The following is a 19000-nucleotide window of genomic DNA, read 5'->3' as shown; positions in this document are numbered from 1 at the left end:
TACTTGCGATGAACAACAACCAATGTGTGCAATGCATATGGATGACATTGATGACAAAGAATGTGTAAATGAATGATACAACTCAGTTGAAACTTGTAATGCATAAGTAAAATAATTTGCCACTTGAACAGCATTTGACTGAAACACTGAACTTTAAAATGCTAAAATTCGACCAGACATTTCATATAAAATCACAAAAAGTCTATTTTGGCTGAAACATAATGCATGAATGTTAGGTATCTGTTCTTTCATGTAGATGAAAATTTTGTTGTTTTATTATGAAAGATATGTTCATCAATATTTGGGATGCTCAAGTTTAGATTACAACTCAATCTGAAGTTGAACTGCCATCTGCCACTATTTCTAAGAAGTCAAACAGAGTTTAGTAAATAGCACTACTTACATTTGGCTAAAAACAATGAGACAAACAAAATATGTCTATGATGTTAAATTTCAGAATGAAAGCGTCCTGCATGGCTTAATTATATAGCCCTTGACTGGTCACATATCATCCACATCTTTCCATAGTTATCCAACAGCAAATATGAATGTCTAGTTTCTTTCAATAAGTGGTAACTCTTTCCAGATATTGGTATGGAAAATCTTGGCTGAAGTATAGCCTAAATAATGGGATGAAGAAATATGAAATCATGGTGTCATATATACAAATATGAGTGGTCAACAGTACTGGTATTTAACTTCAGGAGTAGAATTACTTGCGGCCTACAAACTATATGGGGAATGTTTAATTAAGATCATTCATAATTAGAAGTCTCTTTGGTTACTTCATTATATTGTAAATATCATATGTGAAATAAATTATGAAAATCAGTAATTTTCTCCTTACTGGAAATTTGGTATAATCATGAGCAAGCATCTGATTAACCATTCTGTCTTGTTTCTTATTTAATCTATCAGACTTGCAGATACATTCAATAGAAAATTAGTGTGTGTAATTTTGAAGTTCTAATATCTATGACTTTAATCATTTCAGTTTTGAAGTTTTAATATCTATGACTTTAATCATTTCAGCTCTTTGATGTTGTGAAAAAGCAAAGACCAGAAGCCATTGAAAAACTTAAACCAGTGAAAGGCAATGTAACAGAGCTTGGGCTTGGGCTCAGTGATGAAGATCGTGATTTACTAGTACGGGAAGTCAGTGTTGTTTTTCATGCTGCAGCAAGTGTACGTTTTGATGATAGTCTTGCCTATGCAACAATATTAAATGTAAGGGGAACACGTGAGACTATTAATCTTGCCATGGAGATGAAGAATCTGAAGGTCAGTTGAAAGACATGTAAAAACACTGTACTAATGTAACAAATTCAATTCAGAAACTACTGTGACAGGTTTTAAATATAACAAACATTGAAACACAGATTATTCCAGTTAGTGAAAAAATTGTTAGAACAAGAACCAGGAGAATATTAATTCAGTAATCATCAAATATTTGATAACAAATGAACCAGATAATAAAAATTGAAAATCTCTTACGTGAATAAATAAAAAACCAAATCATGTATAATACTAGATATGAAGTCATGAATCATACAAGTTTTCACTTGTGACTGTCTGAAACTTTCAGCTATGATTAATTATTAGAATGGAAAGGTTAGATTTATGGGATGACACAACATAAAACAGAACCATAGCACAATCCTACCAGTTGCTGAGATAGGAGCATTTTATTATGGTGACATATTGTGAGTAGGTCATAACTGGTTACATCTCCTCCCTGATTTGTTTCACCTCTTCTGGCCTGAAGTTCAGACTGGATTTTTGCATATGCATTTCTTTCTTTTATGATTTGTAATTTTCATCTCTCCTCCAATCTGTTAAAGTAAGGTTGTATTACTAAATGTCGGTACCATAAGCTGAGGTTACTTTGGCCCTTAGCATGTACTTTTGGCCCATTGATTGGAAAAAGTTTAAAATATTTTTCCCCACCAACATTATATCATTACCATGGAGTAAACAAGGCAGTATGATCTAGAAGGTTGTGAGTTCCAAGTAGCAATATTGTGTTGGCAGCACTGTACTTGATGTTCATCGTAAATATTTTAACAGCTGTTACACCCCAGTAAATTCTGCCAGGAGGATTTACATCAGTTAAACTAAAAATATGGTGAGTACAATTTTGTACTCTATCAGTATTAAGTACATCTACATCTATGTGGATACTCTGCAAATCACAATTAAGTGCCTTGCAGAGGGTTCATCAAACCACCTGCACAATTCTCTATTATTCCAATCTCGTATAGCATGCAAAAAGGGTGAACACTTATATCTTTCTGTACAAGTTCTGATTTACATTATTTTATCATGGTGATCATTCCTCTCTATGTAGGTCGGTGTCAACAAAATATTTCCTCATTCGGAGGAGAAAGAGAAAGTTGGTGATTGGAATTTCATGAGAAGATTTTGTCACAAAACACCTTTCCTTTAATGATTTCCAGCCCAAATCCTGTATCATTTCTGTGACACTCTCTCCCATATTTTGCAATAATACAAAATGTACTGCCTTTCTTTGAACTTTTTAATGTACTTCCCCACAACATTTTCTATATGTTCTTTCCAATTTAAGTTGTTCGTAATTGTAATACCTAGGTATTTAGTTGAATTTATGGCTTTTAGATTAGACTGATTTATCATGTAACCAAAGCTTAACAAGTTCCTTTTTGCACTCATGTGGATGACCTCACACTTTTCATTATTTAGGGTCAACTGCCACTTTTCACTCCATTCAGATATTTTTTCTAAATCGTTTTGCAGTTTGTTTTGATCTTCTGATGTATTTATTAGTTGATAATCGACAGTGTCATCTGCAAACAACTGAAGACGGCTACTCATATTCCTCCCAAATCGTTTATATAGATAAGGAACAGCAAAGAGCCTATAACACTACCTCGGGCAATGCCTGAAATCACTGAATAACTTTCCATCAGTTACAATAAACTGTGACCTCTCTGACAGGAAATCGCAACTCCAGTCACATAACTGAGATGATATTCCATAAACACTCAAGTGAAACTAAATAATTTGCCCCTGATTAGGAACTTTTAATATGTCACAAAATCGGTTTACTTTCTGACGCAATATGAAAACACGAGATCTGTGGCTATTAGATGTTGAATTTACATGCAGAAGCTCAAGAAATTAAACTATTAAAGCACACAGATGATACAATAAAATTCGCTCCTGGTTAGGAACTCATAAATGACACAAAAGCGTTTACTTCCCTGTTGCTGCATCTGTCTCGGTTGGCTACTGCTGCCTGACTGGTACTAAGATGAGATATTGTCATTTGTGTGAAATTCAATTTAGGTAATGTATTTAATGCTTCTGTAAAATGGTGCATGCTTTTTCAAAATATGAGGTTACATTAGCCCATGCCAAAGATATCCCAAAGCGAAGACAAGGGGGTGCTAGAATCTGATGGTGTTCATGTGTCCCAGAAATGGGACTGAGATGAGTGATGAGGGTGCTAAAGCAAACTTTATGGGAAAGACAAAGTCTTACTGCAAATGGCCAAAACAAAAGATAAACAACATTTTTCTTGGGAAGATTTGATAAGAATTATCAGTCTAACATGACTAACAAAATGTAGCTATTTTTAAGTAACAGAGCTTCATTAATTTTCATAAGAAGGCTCATATCCATACCATTCAGTGTCTTTACATATGACATAGTTTCTTTGCAGATAGTTACCATAGTGTAACACATAACTCGAAAATTAATTAGTCAATTGATGAAAGATACAACACTTGCATATTTGCAGGTAAACGTTTTTGACAATACTGGAAAAATGTATTTGGAATCCTCTCTCTGGCACTGTCATTTGGTTTCTTGCCACATATAAAAACACAGGCAAAACTTGGGCCAAAGTAACCACAGTTTATGGTAACTGATTTTGTGTGTTAATTATGTATGGCCCTATACTTTCAGATGAAGCAGCATGTCTATCCACACAATTGCAACTTTAAAGCATTGATCAGTTATGCATATTATTATTATTATTATATTATTATTATTGATAGTGGCTGAAGTTGTGTAAATTTGTTGATGAACATAACTGTTATATGGCAGATGGTATTAATTTTGCACTCTCATATTTATCTGAATTTAAAAATTTGTGAACACTCAAAATGTATACCTACGAGCCATCTCCAGTTGTAACATATATAGTTTGATAAGTACCTGTTTGTGTTCTATCCTAAAGTAGGAAATACATTCAAAATATTGAAAACTCAATATTTAATCTGTATTTTTTTCTGTTCATGTGTCTGGAATCTCTGTTGTTATTGCCTTCCTGATTAGTAAGAAGATAAGACCTCTTTCTCACATTTTATCTAGAAATAATCACTTAATATTATAACAAATTCTAAAATCATTGACAATGTTCAAAACATGTTACTACTTATTTAATTTACATATTTGGAATTTTCATATGTGATGTATTTAAGTATTTCTAGGTATTTGTTCACGTCTCGACAGCTTATTGCAATCTGCATGAAACAGTTGTTGAAGAGAAGCTGTATCCAGCTCCTGCTGACTGGCGAGAAATGATAAGCATAGCTGAGAATACAGAAGATCTCACATTAAGGATACTCACCCCGAAGTGAGAAGACAACTTATATCTACCATTGGTCAAATTCTGAATTAACCTATAGCTAAGTCTAAAACTGATTTTGTTTTTCACTTCTAGGATTCTGGGAACATATCCAAATACTTACACATTCTCCAAAGGCCTGGCAGAGCATTTAGTAAATGATCACAGTGACAAAATTCCTTCAGTCATAATTCGACCAACTATCTGTAAGTTCTGAAATGTTAGTACCTGGAAAATCATGGTAGTTCAGTCATTATGAACTGTTAGTGTTATGGTGATGCTGTTAATGTATATAACTGGAAACCACAAACAGTGTTCTGCACAGAATACCTAAATTATAATCAACAACATGAATTAGGATAAATTATTAATCACCATATAGAGGAAATATTGATCAATGGACAGGCACATTTAAAGTATGATTAAATGCTGGATAAGGTTCTTCATCAAATATGCAAGGTAGACTATTTTAATCCATAACAGAGATGAGATAGAGCAAAACATTTTAGATAAAAGTTGTAGGTGGCAAAGAGGTTCAAGCATTGCTACTAATGGCCATCACCTTTAATGTGATTTTCAAGGTGATTTGTAGGTTATAGTGATTTTTAAAATGGGAACCATAATATTTAATTTAAGAGTTTAACAGAGCAACAAATTTTGTGTAGAAAGTGATACATTGTTCAACGTAATGGCAAGATTCAATGAAGGGTAAAAAAGGAAATATTTTTTTAGTTCCAGTAGAGATTAAATTGGAAAGGAGGAGGGATACAGCAAAATACAATGTTAGATTCAAATTGGAAGTGGGATGAGTGATCATGTACAATTACCAATAACCCTGATCTTAAAGGTAAGTATCAAAGGTCATTCAAAGTTGAGTTCAGTTCATGGTGATGTCTGATCTGAATTTTAAGTTTCAGTTAAGGTGTTTTGTATCTAACATTGTATTTCGGTGAATAGCTCCTCTATTCTGAGTAACTCACTACAAGAACTGAAAATATATTTGTTTATTTGACCTTCATTGAACCTTGGCATGACCTTAGACAATGCATCACTCTATACATAAAATTTGGTGCTCTTTTCCGAATATTAAATCAAATATTAGCATTTCCATTTTAAAAAATCACTTCAATCTCCAAATTACCTTCAAAATCACATTCAACATCATGGTCATTAATAGCAATGGGTGTCCCTTTTGCTACACACACACACACACACACACACACACACACACACACATACATACATACACAGCATATGGCCCCTGCTGTCTCTGGCTGATGAGGCCTTGCTGCTACTAGGATCTAACCAAGAGATGAAAGTGTGTGTGTGTGTGTGTGTGTGTGTGTGTGTGTGTAGGTGTGTGTGTGTTTTCTGCATCTGATGAAGGACATTGTCCAATAGCTTATCCAAAAGTCTACTTCTAAATCTGCTTGTCTGCTGCTCAATGCCTCCTCTGTGCGGTGAGTAATAATCTGTCATAATTTATGTTGCTATTCCATCCTAGATTTTCCACTGTATAAATTCATATCAGTTACACAAACACTAGCCATTTTATCAGATATTATTTCTGATAAGGACTCACACTCTGTTGACTCTCAGATTTCTTCTATATATTCTTATTATTACTCTAAGAGTGCTCAACAAAAATGGAAATATTGGTTTCTGGTGGCTGCTGTCTGTCCAGATCCGTAAGTATGACACAGAATTTAAAGATTTGTTGAGTATTACATACACCAGCCGATGAGTTGTCTTGATAGTAATTTATTTTGTATGTAGCCATTTTCTTTACTACCACTGATTCTACAATAATATTATAGTAGCTCATATACATCTAGATGAATTTTTCCACTGATAGCAGACATCTTGCATGATATAGATACAATATTATGAAGCTTCTCAAGATACCATGTCAGCTGCACTATAAATAGGACCAAGGCATGAAAATGCAAGTTGACTGATATTAAGTACAAGATGTTTGGTTAACAGAAAGACAGTGACCAAAGACTTCAATAACACCATATCAGATACAATTGCAGCTCATATCACAAAGCCCTTAGAATTATTAGCAATATGTTGAAGCTTTCAGGGGCAGAAAAGAAATTTACAGGAACTTGTTGGTAATGAAAGGACTGAAATGAGTGACCACTAAATGAAAGCTATACAAGCCTGTAGGCTCTGAAGAAGAACTTAAATTTAGAAATTGAGATATACTTCAGTTTATGTGGCTATTCATTGATGAATACACATACTATACAATGAATGGTTGTCTTCACTCATACATTATTTGTGTTCCATCCAGGAGTTTCTATTAGCACATTGAGTAGATATAACAATTAAAGGTATATTGTACAGGTTTCTTGCTAAATTTACTTGGTCACATGTAGCTGGTGTAAGCACAAATAGTGTTAAGCTGTATAATGACAGTTTATTGTCAATGAAGCACACAGATCAAGTTTCTCAGGGTTGCTTCTCTGCTGTTAAAATACACTGTTCCATATCTCTGACGATTCTACTTTTTGATGAGATTTATGGAAAATGATGACTGAATGATATTGATAAACAAGTGAATTGTAACTCAGCTAGCCCACAGGTATTAATGGATTCTCTATGATCCTTTGGACAGATAATTTTTTTCAATGATTGAGGGAGTATAAAAAAGGAGAAGGGGCAGCAAAGGTCATACACAGAACCATCACCCTGTATCACCCACAAATGTTTCTAGCACAAGTTCCCACATGGTAATCTGTGGGGAATGAAATTAACTTTTCCAATATAGATTCCAAGAATAATTGATTTGATGTCTTGTATAATGGCTGTGAGTATCACAGTATGTCTGCTGGTGTTTCAGGTCAAAAACTGTAGGAAATTTAAAACAGCAAAAATATAAAGACCACTCATTGATTAGACCTACTACAGGTATAGAAAGGGTTTTCTTGCATGGGGAGTCCCTTTGTATTGTCCCCTCAAACAGGGCTTGGTTACTGGTAGTTGCACAATATCTTAAGAAGTTGACAGTTGGTTTTTTCATGTCTTGAAGTCTCATTTGTTGATATACTGAAAAGATGTTCTGGAAACTGATACTATAAAGGGTAGTTTCAAATAATGTAGACCACATAACACCAGGTGATTCAAAAAGAAAGAACAGTTTTTAAGTGCAAAGGCAATCCATTGGTCAAGTGCAATGTGCATTCCACCATCAATTTAGCGAGAATCCACCTCCACACGAGCAGATTTATCACTGGCAGATTTCTCGGAAGCTGGTTGCTTGCATACACATAGGGAATAGCACTAGTTGGCCACATATGTCTGATGAAAATGCTGAGCATATGCAAGATGAATCAATGGAACTCTAGGAAGTTCACAAGGTGGGCAGGCCAGAAACATCAACTTCCTCAGAAAAAGGTGTGGTATGTTCTGATCTGAAACAATTCCTGCATATGAGACCTTACAAGTTGCAGTTACTACAGCAATTGTATGCTGTTGTCTATAACAGAAGGTAAGAATTTTACATTTCAATTCTCCAGGGTATGGCAGAGGACACTTTTTCTGAATGGCTCATCTTTTCTAATGAATTGATATTTCAGCTCTCTGATCAAACAAACTGCCGTACTGTAAGAATTTGGGGGTAAAAAAATCCTGGCATTGTCATATAACATCAAAGAGACTTACTGAAATCAAATGTATTTAGTGCCATTTCTGTTCACAAAGTATATGGACTTTTCTTTTTAGTGGAGGAAACTGTGGCAGAAGTGTCATATCTGGACACGATGCAAAATTGATTATTTCCTTGACTTCATGAAGATTCCAATGACTTTATTCTCTCACCTTCACTCTCACCTTGAGGTGTGTCATTATCTTAACTACACCATTGCACAACACAGGGTCACAAAAGGTTTTCAAGAAGATTTTATACATTGATTTTGGCCTCCTAGGTCACCAGACCTCACATTTTGTGATGTGATTTTTTTCTGTGGTGGTACATAAAAGACAGAGTATTTATCCCACCTGTGGCAGCTACTTTTCAAGAACTGAGAAACTGAAGCTGTCAAATCGATAAAGAAGGACCAGTTGATTCATGTGTGGAATGAAATGGACTACTGTTTTGATGTTTCTCAAGCAACACACAGTGCTTATGTTTATTGTGTCATATAGTTTCATGAAACTTTGAACCTTCCCCTATACACTGACATTTGCAATCTATTTCTAGCCTTCATAGTTTGTTGGCAACAGACAATTGAAACCTGTTATTTCGTTTTGAATCTCCATGCAGATAAATTTTAAGTGGTTCATCTCACTTTATTTGCACTACAACATTGTGGTGGCCAGTTCCAGTTTTACAAATCACAGTTTGTACACATAAAGAGACACATATCCTTTCCTTCACTCATACTGTTGGGTCTAGGAATCCTGCCTACTAGATTTGACAGACAAACAAACAAACAACTCCTATTAATGAGTTTTATTACAACAAGAAAATTACAATACTTAACTTTGCTAGATGTGTCACAAACAAAGTGTGACATACAAAACCAGTCTTTTCAGAATAGACAAATACAAGTCTGTGCTATGTAGAGCTTGCTAATAAAGTCACTAACGCTGACACTGCTATCAAAGTGCCTAACACTGAAGCTGCTATCCAAGTGGGCTGCCACTAGTCGAGCATGGTGCTTTTGTGCTCTTCACCTAGGAGCCACTGCTGTCACATTGAAGTCCTGGAAGGGAGGCCCATCAGCATGCTATTGGCTGACCCCTTCTCACAGCATTCTCTCCTTTGTTGTTCCCAACAGGCATGCCAGTGCTTGACTTTATACTGTAACATTCCTCCCCCCCCCCCCCCCCCCCAATCAAAATCATATATGGAGCACGACAACAGGAGGGGAGGCAGGAGCATGGACGGTCTGATGGACCAGAAGTTGTGGCTGCAGCATCACACTTTTGGTCGTACCTTGCCATTCGACCTTCCCTCTGGTGGAAACATCACCCGAGAAACACCCAGAAGTGTTTGCATCCACCTCCTGAGGCCTATAACAAGATGTAGAAGGTGTCGGGCATGGCGACACGGACAGTAGGATGAGAGGAGGTGGAGGAGGCGAAGGCTCCATCTCAATGGTGTCATCCCACAGTGTTGGGATGACAACCTCTGGCAGTGGCTGCTGTGGCTACACTGTCCTCAGGATCCGTGAACCTGGGGGAGGAGATACAGAAGGATCACTGTGCACATGACAGAGGCGAATTTGATTATGATCTCAGCACTGCTGTCTGGGCCTGAAATGAGATATTCGTAAGCGCCAAGTTGACGAAGGATCTCACCTTGTGACCATTGTCTTATGCCCCTAAAAACCCTGAAAAACACAATATCATGTGGCGTAACCTTCAGCACCAGATGCTGAGGAGGGTGGAGCAGGTGGAGCAGTATCTGGTGGCAGCGGCCGTGGAGCAGTTCCTGTGACAATGGTCCATACCATGGATGCGAACAATATGAAGCAAGAAACAATTCCATTGCTTGATCCCTGGTGTGTGCACTGCAAAGTTCGGCCGTTTGCTGCCTGAAGATTCTGACAAAATGTTCTGCTTTGCCATTTGACTGTGGATGGAATGATGCACTAGTTAGATGCTGTATGCCATTGCATTCACACAATGTTTTGAATTCATTTGACGTGAACTTAGTGCCGTTATCTGATACTATGACTTCAGGCAAACCTTTGAGGCTAAAAATAGAGGACAACACCTAGACTGTGGTATGTGGTGTCGTTGAATTCATTGGCACAGCAAACAGAAACTTGCTATAAGAGTCTAACACAATCAACCAACGAATGTTGAAAAAAGAACCCACAAAGTCTATGTGGACACATTGCCATGGTGATTACAACTTAGGCCAAGCAGAGAATTTTTGTGGCAGAGCAGACTGATTTTCCACACATACATGACATCATAATGTCATCTGTCCTGTTTGGGTGTCCATACCCTGTCAAGTACAGTGTCGACGTGCTGACTGTTTCGTACAAACAATCCACCAGTGTCCTTGGCAAAGTAACTGCAACATTTCTTTTGCAAATCTATGGTATCAACACACATGACTGTCCAGTGTCATTTTGAATGAGAATCACACCTTGGTGCATAGCAAGGCTATGCCAATGTGCAAAGTATCATCTCATGACAGACTCCACGATGCTATGTAATGAGTGAGGCCAAGATGTGCAAATATATATTAGCAAAATGTTCAAATCTGAATCAGCTTCTGTGGCCTGTGCAATTTTGTACAGTTCAGAGGAAAAGATTGAAGCAACACAGAATCCTGAGCATCAATGTGACAACAGGATGCAGCAGAAGCATCAAAGTGTGTATCAGGGCCAATCGAAAGACGTGGAAATGTGTCCGAATTACTATGTTGAGCTGGCAGATGATACACAATCTCGTACTGGTATTGAGACAACAACAAAGCCCATCTTTGCAATTTTTGGGCAGTTCATACAGGAACCGATTTCATCAGATGAAACAAGGCATGCAATGGCTTGTGCTCTGTTACGAAGTAGAATTTTCTGCCATACAAATAGTGGTGGAATTTGGTGACACCATACACAATAGCCAATGCCTTTTTTCTATTTGTGAATAGCTACACTGAGCTTTGGACAACACTTTTGATGCAAAAGTAATAGGCCTGTCTCTATCACCAAATCCATGTGAAAGCACTGCACCAATTCCCTAATGAAAAGTGTCAACTTGCAGCGCAACTGGTTTGTCAGGATCAAAGTGAACCAAGCATCGATCACTGAGCACTGCATCTTTAAGGTTTTGAAAAGCTTCTTGGCACTCATCTGTCTAAACAAAGGGCACATTCTTGTGATGTATGTGATGCAATGAAGCTGCAATTTGTGTGGCACTCGGTATGAACCGAATATAATAGTTCATTTTCCCTAAGACTGACTACAATTCTGTGATATTGTGAGTAACTGGCAGGTCACGTATGGCTAACAAATTCGACTGAAGAGGATGTACACCTTGACTGTTCATAACGTGACCAAGATACTGCAACTCAGGTTTAAAAAAATCATTCTTGTCCAGTCTACACTTTAGTTCTGTATCAGCTAACACACGAAACAAAGCACACAAATTTGCAATGTGTTCTTCAGGTGTATGACTGCTATGACAATATCGTCCAAATAGTTTGGTATTTTAGCAGTCAGCTGTTCCAAATACGATTGGAAAATGGCGAGTGCAGAAGCACTACCAAAAGGCAAATGCAAATATTCCAACAAGCCCAAATGAGTGCTCATAACACACACGGTTTTAGATTCTTCATCTAGTGGTATTTGAAGATATGTGTCCTGCAAATCAGTTTTTCAAAAGTAGCAAACAGTGTCTAATCTGTCCACGAGATCCTCTGGGCATGGCAAATAGATAAGTATCAATCACAGTTTATTGATTGACTGTAGACTTAAAGTCAACACAGAGGTGAATGTGACCTAAAGGTTTAGTGAGCAAAACCAGTGGACTTGCCCACTGACTAGCTTGTATGGGTGCAATACCTGCTATCTTGCAATTCTTTAAGTTCAGCAGCAGCTTTATCCCATAATGCAACAGGAACAGTTCTGCCCCAGCAAAATTTTGGCTGAGCATTTTCTTTCATAGTAATACATGCAACAAAATTGTTAGCACTGCCTAAACCTTCAGAAAATAGTTCAGGGAATGCTTTCAGCAAGCTAGCTACACTGTCTTTGGCATTGAATGCAGTCACTGACAACACATTGTCCTGAATTTGAAAGCCAAACAAATCAAACAAATTAAGGCCAAATACGTTCTCACAATCACATGATTGTAGTTCAGTGAATGTCACAGGCAAAGCACATTTTCCAAATATGAGAATGTCTTGTCCAGTATAAGCCCTGCAGCAGGCTTTGAATACACTGCATTGATTACATGGGCCTTTTGACTAGATTTTTGTGATTGGGGAGAAGTCTTATCTTTGTTCCATTGCAAACATGCAGTTTGTATGTGACCTTTCTTGCCACAAGCGTAACACTGTGCTTGTCTGGACAGGCATCTGTGCAGTGTATAACACTGAGGGCGTGACTTTATTCTATTTACTGATGTAGCTGCCCAGTTAGAGAACTATTTATGAAGCTTGGCACATGCATGCTGTTGCTGCCTACTGGGCCAGTTGTGAGCAAGGGATGACTCAACCAGACAAATTGGTGACTGCTCAAATTTATCAGGCGCTATGGCACATGAATCATACTGACCTAGAACTTGCACTATGTGCTGAAATGTTGGATCTCACTGTTTCAAAATCTGTTCTCGAAGGTTGAAATCAGTTACATTGTACATGATCGCATCACGCAACATAACTTCTGAATATAAAGCACCACGAGCACATCTGAATTTGAATTTCTTAGTTATACCCCGCAAATCCGTTACCACTCAGGATAAGTTTGTTCTGATGTTTCCTCATTCACTTGTTGGTCATGATAGGTAGACAGCCTATAACCTAATCATAGGAAAGATCTCTCGGAGTGGTGTTATGGAACAATTTCTGGATGAGGCAAAAGACGGTACTTCCTACCAATGACAAAAAGCAATGTAGTTTCACAGTACCTGACACTTTGTGAGCAATGATGTGAGCTTCATACTGTTGCAACCACTCGAGCCATTCCTCTTCTTTTTCATTAAAATGGCGAAAAGGTGTTATGGTACTAGGAGCTACAGTTTATGCATGTGGCATTGTGTTAGTTGTTTGGTTCATCAGTAACTGTTGTACTGTTCAAAAGGGTTGCAGTCTGCTGGCCTGAAACTGAAACATTTGTCTTAGCTGCATTCCATCTATTGCTTGCAGCTGAGGTGCCTAAGCAGGGGTTGGGAGAGATGGGTTGCTAGTATTAGAATATGCAAATGGAATAAACAGACAATGCAAGCAATAAAAACAAACACACAAGCAAGGAAAATTTCTGCAACACCCACCTGAAAACAATTAATAGTAAAAACACTATAAGAGACACTGTTCAAACATGTAAACAAACTCCTGCAAAGAAAAGACAAGGTAGAATTAAGCTGCCAGCAAAACACAAAATCCCACGAAAAATCTGTGGCAGCTATTGCCTCTGGGTGAAAAACATGAACAGGTTTTAATGTTGGTGTTCGTTCATCTTGTCGCCAATCTTGTTGTGTCTATGAATCCTGCCTACTCAGTTCACTAGACAAACAAACAAACAACTTGTATTAACAAGTTTTATTACAACAAGAAATTTACAATACTTATCTTTGCTAGATGTGTCACAAGCAGAGGGTGAGATACAACATAATCAGTCTTCTCCAGCACAGACAAATACAAGTCTGTGCTACACAGAGCTAGCTAACGAAGTTGCTAATGATGATGCTGCTATAGAAAAGCCTAACATTGAAGCTGCTAGCCAAGTGGGCTGCCACCAGTTGGGTGCAGCGCTTATGACCTCCTCACCTAGGGGCCGCTGTTGTCATGTTGTCATCCTGGAAGGGAGGTTGGTCAGCGTGCAATTGGCAGACCCCTTCTCATAGCCTTTTCTGCTTTGTTGTTCCAAACTGGCATGCTGGTGCTTGACTTCATGCCATAACACATACATTTGGAAAAGAACTCTCCTAACCATTAATCAGAGTCATGGTTCTTGTAGAATTTCACAGAGGTGTAATATAAAGTGACAGAAGCATGAAAGCAGTAGTGCATGACATAATTTGTAGAATGGTCAACAGAATTAGTAACACTGTTCAGTAAATACTGTTTGAGGAATATTGACATACTGATGGTGAGTATGAATACTGGCAGCAGACTTATTGTACATAGATCTTACTCGAGTGATTACCAACCTCTCTTACTCATGTGATTACCAGCCATTAACTACATGATTTGACTTAGAGGGCTTGTATGTGTGCTGGCTGGTCACAGACTTTGAGTCAAATTGGCCTGATTATGTTATCCAATCGCTTGCCTGTCACAGACTCTAATGTGACCTGACTGGAGGTGTTATTCAGTTACTTGCTAGTAGCGGAGTGGTGATTTTGGTGGAAGGCTTACTATTTAAAGACATGCAAAAGGATATGATGTTATTTCTGAAACTGCTCAATGTTTTGAGAAGCAGCTAGGTTAGATTTTCTATTCTGCATGGGCTCTGAGATTTTACTACTATTTGGTTTATGAAAAATGTTTGAGGTTAGTAATTCACAAAAATATCTGGAACATTATTATTCATGTGTCATCTAAATCCCATACTAATGACTATGGCATCAATCTTGAAATAAATTGTTTGTGAACCTAAATTATTCGAAATCTTAGCTACTGACTGAATTTAATAATGAGAGAGAAAATACAGTAATAACATTACGTCATTGAAGCTCAGAATCTTGCAGGCATCAAGACAAAAGAGGCAACTGAAATTTTGAGGATCCGAATGTTTACTGTCAATTATTTCATAAGTTAATTAATTTCAGATACTTTAAAATATGTTCTCAGAAAGTTGCGACTGTCTGCATTGAAATGAATGGTAACTACAAGGTGTGTCCTGAGAGTAATGTGTCATATCTTTTTGTGACGTGACTATAACTTGCAGAGCAGTCAGACTGATGGGTACTCTTAGCTTTCCAGTGGTAGGTCACTCAATTTCCTCCATGCTCTTCAAGTGTTAGGATGGCTTTTTGCATGAACCTCTATTAGTGGTTGCATTGAACTTACAATGGAGAAAACTTTAGAGCAATGATGAATAATTTTTTTTGTGAAGCTCAGCAAGATGCTGCTGAAAACTTTTGGAACGCATGGGGATGATTGCCTTTCTATATTGCAGTTGAACAGGTGGCACAAGATGTTTAGAGAAGGTCAGGTGGAGGTCACCAACAAGGCACACAAGGACAACAGTCAAGATTACAAATGAATGACCATGTGATTTGTGTGCACCAGTTACTGAATTGAGCCCTTCAAATGAATGCTGGCTTGATATCAGGATTATGTGACTTACTGCATATGTTTGTTCATGAGATTGCATTGGAAGACTTGACCATGTAGAAGGTTTATGCAAAACTTGTGACCAGAGTTTTGATCGACACCAAAGGGAAATATGAACTAAGGCACTTTTGTGAAGATGATCCCATTTCTTGCACAATGTGTTCAATGGGGAGGAGTCATGGGTCTTTCAGAGGCAGAGTGTAGAATGGCACACAATGTTGCCACCTCACCAGAAGGAGGCTCGTGCAAGCAAAGATCATCAGTGCTCAGTTTTAGAAGGAAGTGCTCCAAAGATAGCATTACATGGTTGCCTGCATCCAAAAGGTCTTCTGCTCTTTGTGGAAACTGCACCATGACAATGTGCCAGCTCACACCTTCTTTGTTGTCACAGCCTACGTGACATGGATGGATGTGACAGTGGTGCTGCAACTGCACTACAGTCCCAACATGGCCCCAGCGGACTTCGTTTTGTTGCCTCAGCTGAAAAGGGACCTCAAAGGAAAGTGTATTGAATTCAACAACACACAAGTTACTTCAGTGGCTTACCTGAAGATCATCCTGATTGAGGAGTTCGAGAAAGTTTATGATGCATGATGCAGAAGGGTCATACTACAAAGAATTTTAAGTTGTTGGGTCTATGCGATTAGTAAATTTTAAAAAATCATTGTATTGCTTTCTGGACAAACCCTGTATACCTCCTTTGCTGCTGTTTAGCTCAAAGTGTTTATTTTACTAGATGACATCACTGTAACTTCACTTATCCATGATTTTTAATTACTCTGGGTTCTAGTAAAACCATTTGCATCATTGTTATTAGAAACACAAATGTAAACAATTGAATGATAAATAACAGCTTGACACCTTCCTGTACATGTCACATATTATGTATACACCTACACTATATATAGAATGTAAAACAAAAGAATTGTAGTCTTTCATGGATTCTGGAAGAAGAAAACGTAACAGTTGAATTAGTTCCCAACTTGCTACATTCATCACCTCCCCCCGCCCCCCCCCCCCCCCCCCCCCTCACCTCTACCAAACTGAATGAGACAGACAGTTGTGGACAAATAGTTGACTGGGTAATTCAGTGGCCTGTAAGTTTGTCACATAAAGAAAACAACATTATCATAATAATTTAAAAGAATTTTCAACTTAGGTATTTTAAGTAAATGTTACCTGACAGCCTTCCTTGCCCACTTGATAACATCAGTTTTTACAAACATTCAAAAGAGATAAATAAATTGCATTTTATGGTATTACAGTATTTCACAATATATTTATTATATTGCTCTATACTCCCATAGCTTGCTTGCACTGCTTCACCAATTTTTCACTGTATTAATAAAATTTATTACTAACCACTAGCGGCCTTTTTACAAAAAACCACTCTCACTGCCTAGTGTAGACCCATTCTGTGAGTCCTCTTTTATATTTTCACTTGTAACCATGGATAAGGTGTGTTCAGCATGTGTAAACATGAAAAAGCAAACAAATTTTCTACATTAGTGCACTAGCAAGCCTTTTATTTGTACCTGTAACAAATATGTTTTCTCGTTATTTGCACATTTGTTATTCATCACAAATGTACATGACTTGTAATTTAATACAAAAAGAAAATTTAAAACTGAACGAGTACAGGAATAGAAAGCGAAAGGAAGCTGTTTTATTTACTTGATTGGTTCCATCTGAAATATGATCAATTAAATTTCTTGAAATTCAAATTATATTAGTGAAATTATCAGCATTTTCTAAAATTTATATCAGAAGAGCAATCACATTCCAAAGGAGGTAAACATTATAGGAATGGAATGAACTTACAGCAGCATATATGCAGTAAGTGATCACACAAATTAATATTTCAGTTAGCTTTTTCAAACAATTTCTTAAGAGAGTTTCGTTGCTACAATCATTTTTATGTAGAGTACCAGACTGTTCCTGGTTGCAATGCCATACTTTTAAGTAGATTGTCAACAAGCTGCTTCATTTATTTATTTAGCATCCAATAGATCACACATGTGATATAGGATTTGTCATTTGATTACACGTAACACATAACAACACATACACATAATAAATGGACAAACATATTCAAACAGCAAAACAAATTACATACACATAGTACATAAGTAGTGTACAAGAACTTATTACACAAAAACAAAAGTACGCGCTCATGATAAACAATTATAGATCATGAACTACGCCTTATACACAAAACGTATTATGGATGCTTAACAGATTTTTCATAAGTACCATAATTACAAAGTTGAAAACATAATTATTTTAGTTTAAATTTTTTAAAAGTAAGTACAGGTTTCAATCCACAGCCTGAGACTGGTATTCATTTACACTGAAGTAGCATTTCTCCATCAAGTATTTTTTTACTTCACGCTTGAAATTATTTTTGCCTTTCAATTCTTTAACTTGAGATGGAAGTGCATTTAAAAGCTTTATTCCTAAGTGGCTAACATGTTTCTGACTTCTAGTTTTTGCTACATATGGAATGTGGAAGTCTTTACAATGCCTTGTATTGTGATCATGGTAGCTTGAGTTGGTTTGGAGATCACAGTTATTTTTACTGATCATTTCCAGGCATTTAAAAATATATATCAATGGTATTGTCAGTATCTTTAGTTGTCTGAATAAGGGTCTACAGTGAGTTTGTGGTGGGCTGTGTGTCATGATACGAATAGCTCTTTTTTGCATAATAAAAATGTCATTTAGTCTTGACCTGGTTTTTCCCCAAAAACTTATGCCATAGCTTGCAACTGATTGGAAATAACTAAAGTACACTGCTCTAATACATTCCTTGCTACATACCTTGGATATTACTCTTAAAGCAAAACATGCTGAGCTAAGTTTCTGTGTAAGATATACAATGTGTACATTCCAGTTTAAATCTTGGTCAATTCGCATTCCCAAAAAATTTGTGGTGTACACTTTTTCTATTTGTTTGCCATCCACCATAAGGCACATATTTTCCCCTTGACACTTGCTTCCATACTGTATAAAGTTTGTTTTTTTGTATTTAATGTCAGCTTATTTGAATAAAACCATGACTGTATGTATGAGAGCATTTTTTCTGCTGTAGTACACAATGATTCTTTTATATCACTAATTATGATACTCGTGTCATCTGCAAATAGTAGAATTTTGGCTGAGCTTTCTGGAGCCTGTATACCATTGATATAAATTAGAAATAACAATGGGCCCAGAATGCTGCCCTGTGGAACACCTATTTCAATTTGTTTTGGTTCAGATATGAGTTTAAAATTGTGAAGATTGTTGAATGATCTCAGATCAACAACTTGTGACCTGGTTTGCAGATAAGATTCAAACCCTTTTTTAACAGTCCCCCTGATGCCTATTGCTTCAAGTTTCCCTAGTAATATTACATGGTTCACAGTATTGAAGGCTTTGGATAAATC

At 37.0% G+C, this 19000-nt stretch overlaps 1 protein-coding gene across 2 annotated transcripts in view; it reads left to right on the top strand.

The window, feature by feature from the left end:
* Positions 1-19000, top strand: part of LOC124545004 (fatty acyl-CoA reductase 1-like) — a 178298-nt gene that overhangs the window by 63967 nt on the left and 95331 nt on the right. For both annotated transcript variants that reach the window (XM_047123764.1, XM_047123763.1), the window contains exons 2-4: positions 1033-1281; positions 4473-4618; positions 4706-4815. In XM_047123764.1, coding sequence (XP_046979720.1) covers positions 1033-1281; positions 4473-4618; positions 4706-4815 — 505 coding nt within the window. The remainder of the gene's footprint in view (positions 1-1032; positions 1282-4472; positions 4619-4705; positions 4816-19000) is intronic.

This window comes from Schistocerca americana, chromosome 8, assembly GCF_021461395.2.
Source record: "Schistocerca americana isolate TAMUIC-IGC-003095 chromosome 8, iqSchAmer2.1, whole genome shotgun sequence".
NCBI classification, from domain to species: Eukaryota; Metazoa; Arthropoda; class Insecta; order Orthoptera; family Acrididae; genus Schistocerca; species Schistocerca americana.
The sequence above is the reverse complement of the archived record's forward strand: the minus strand, read 5'-3'. Positions and strand labels throughout refer to the sequence as shown.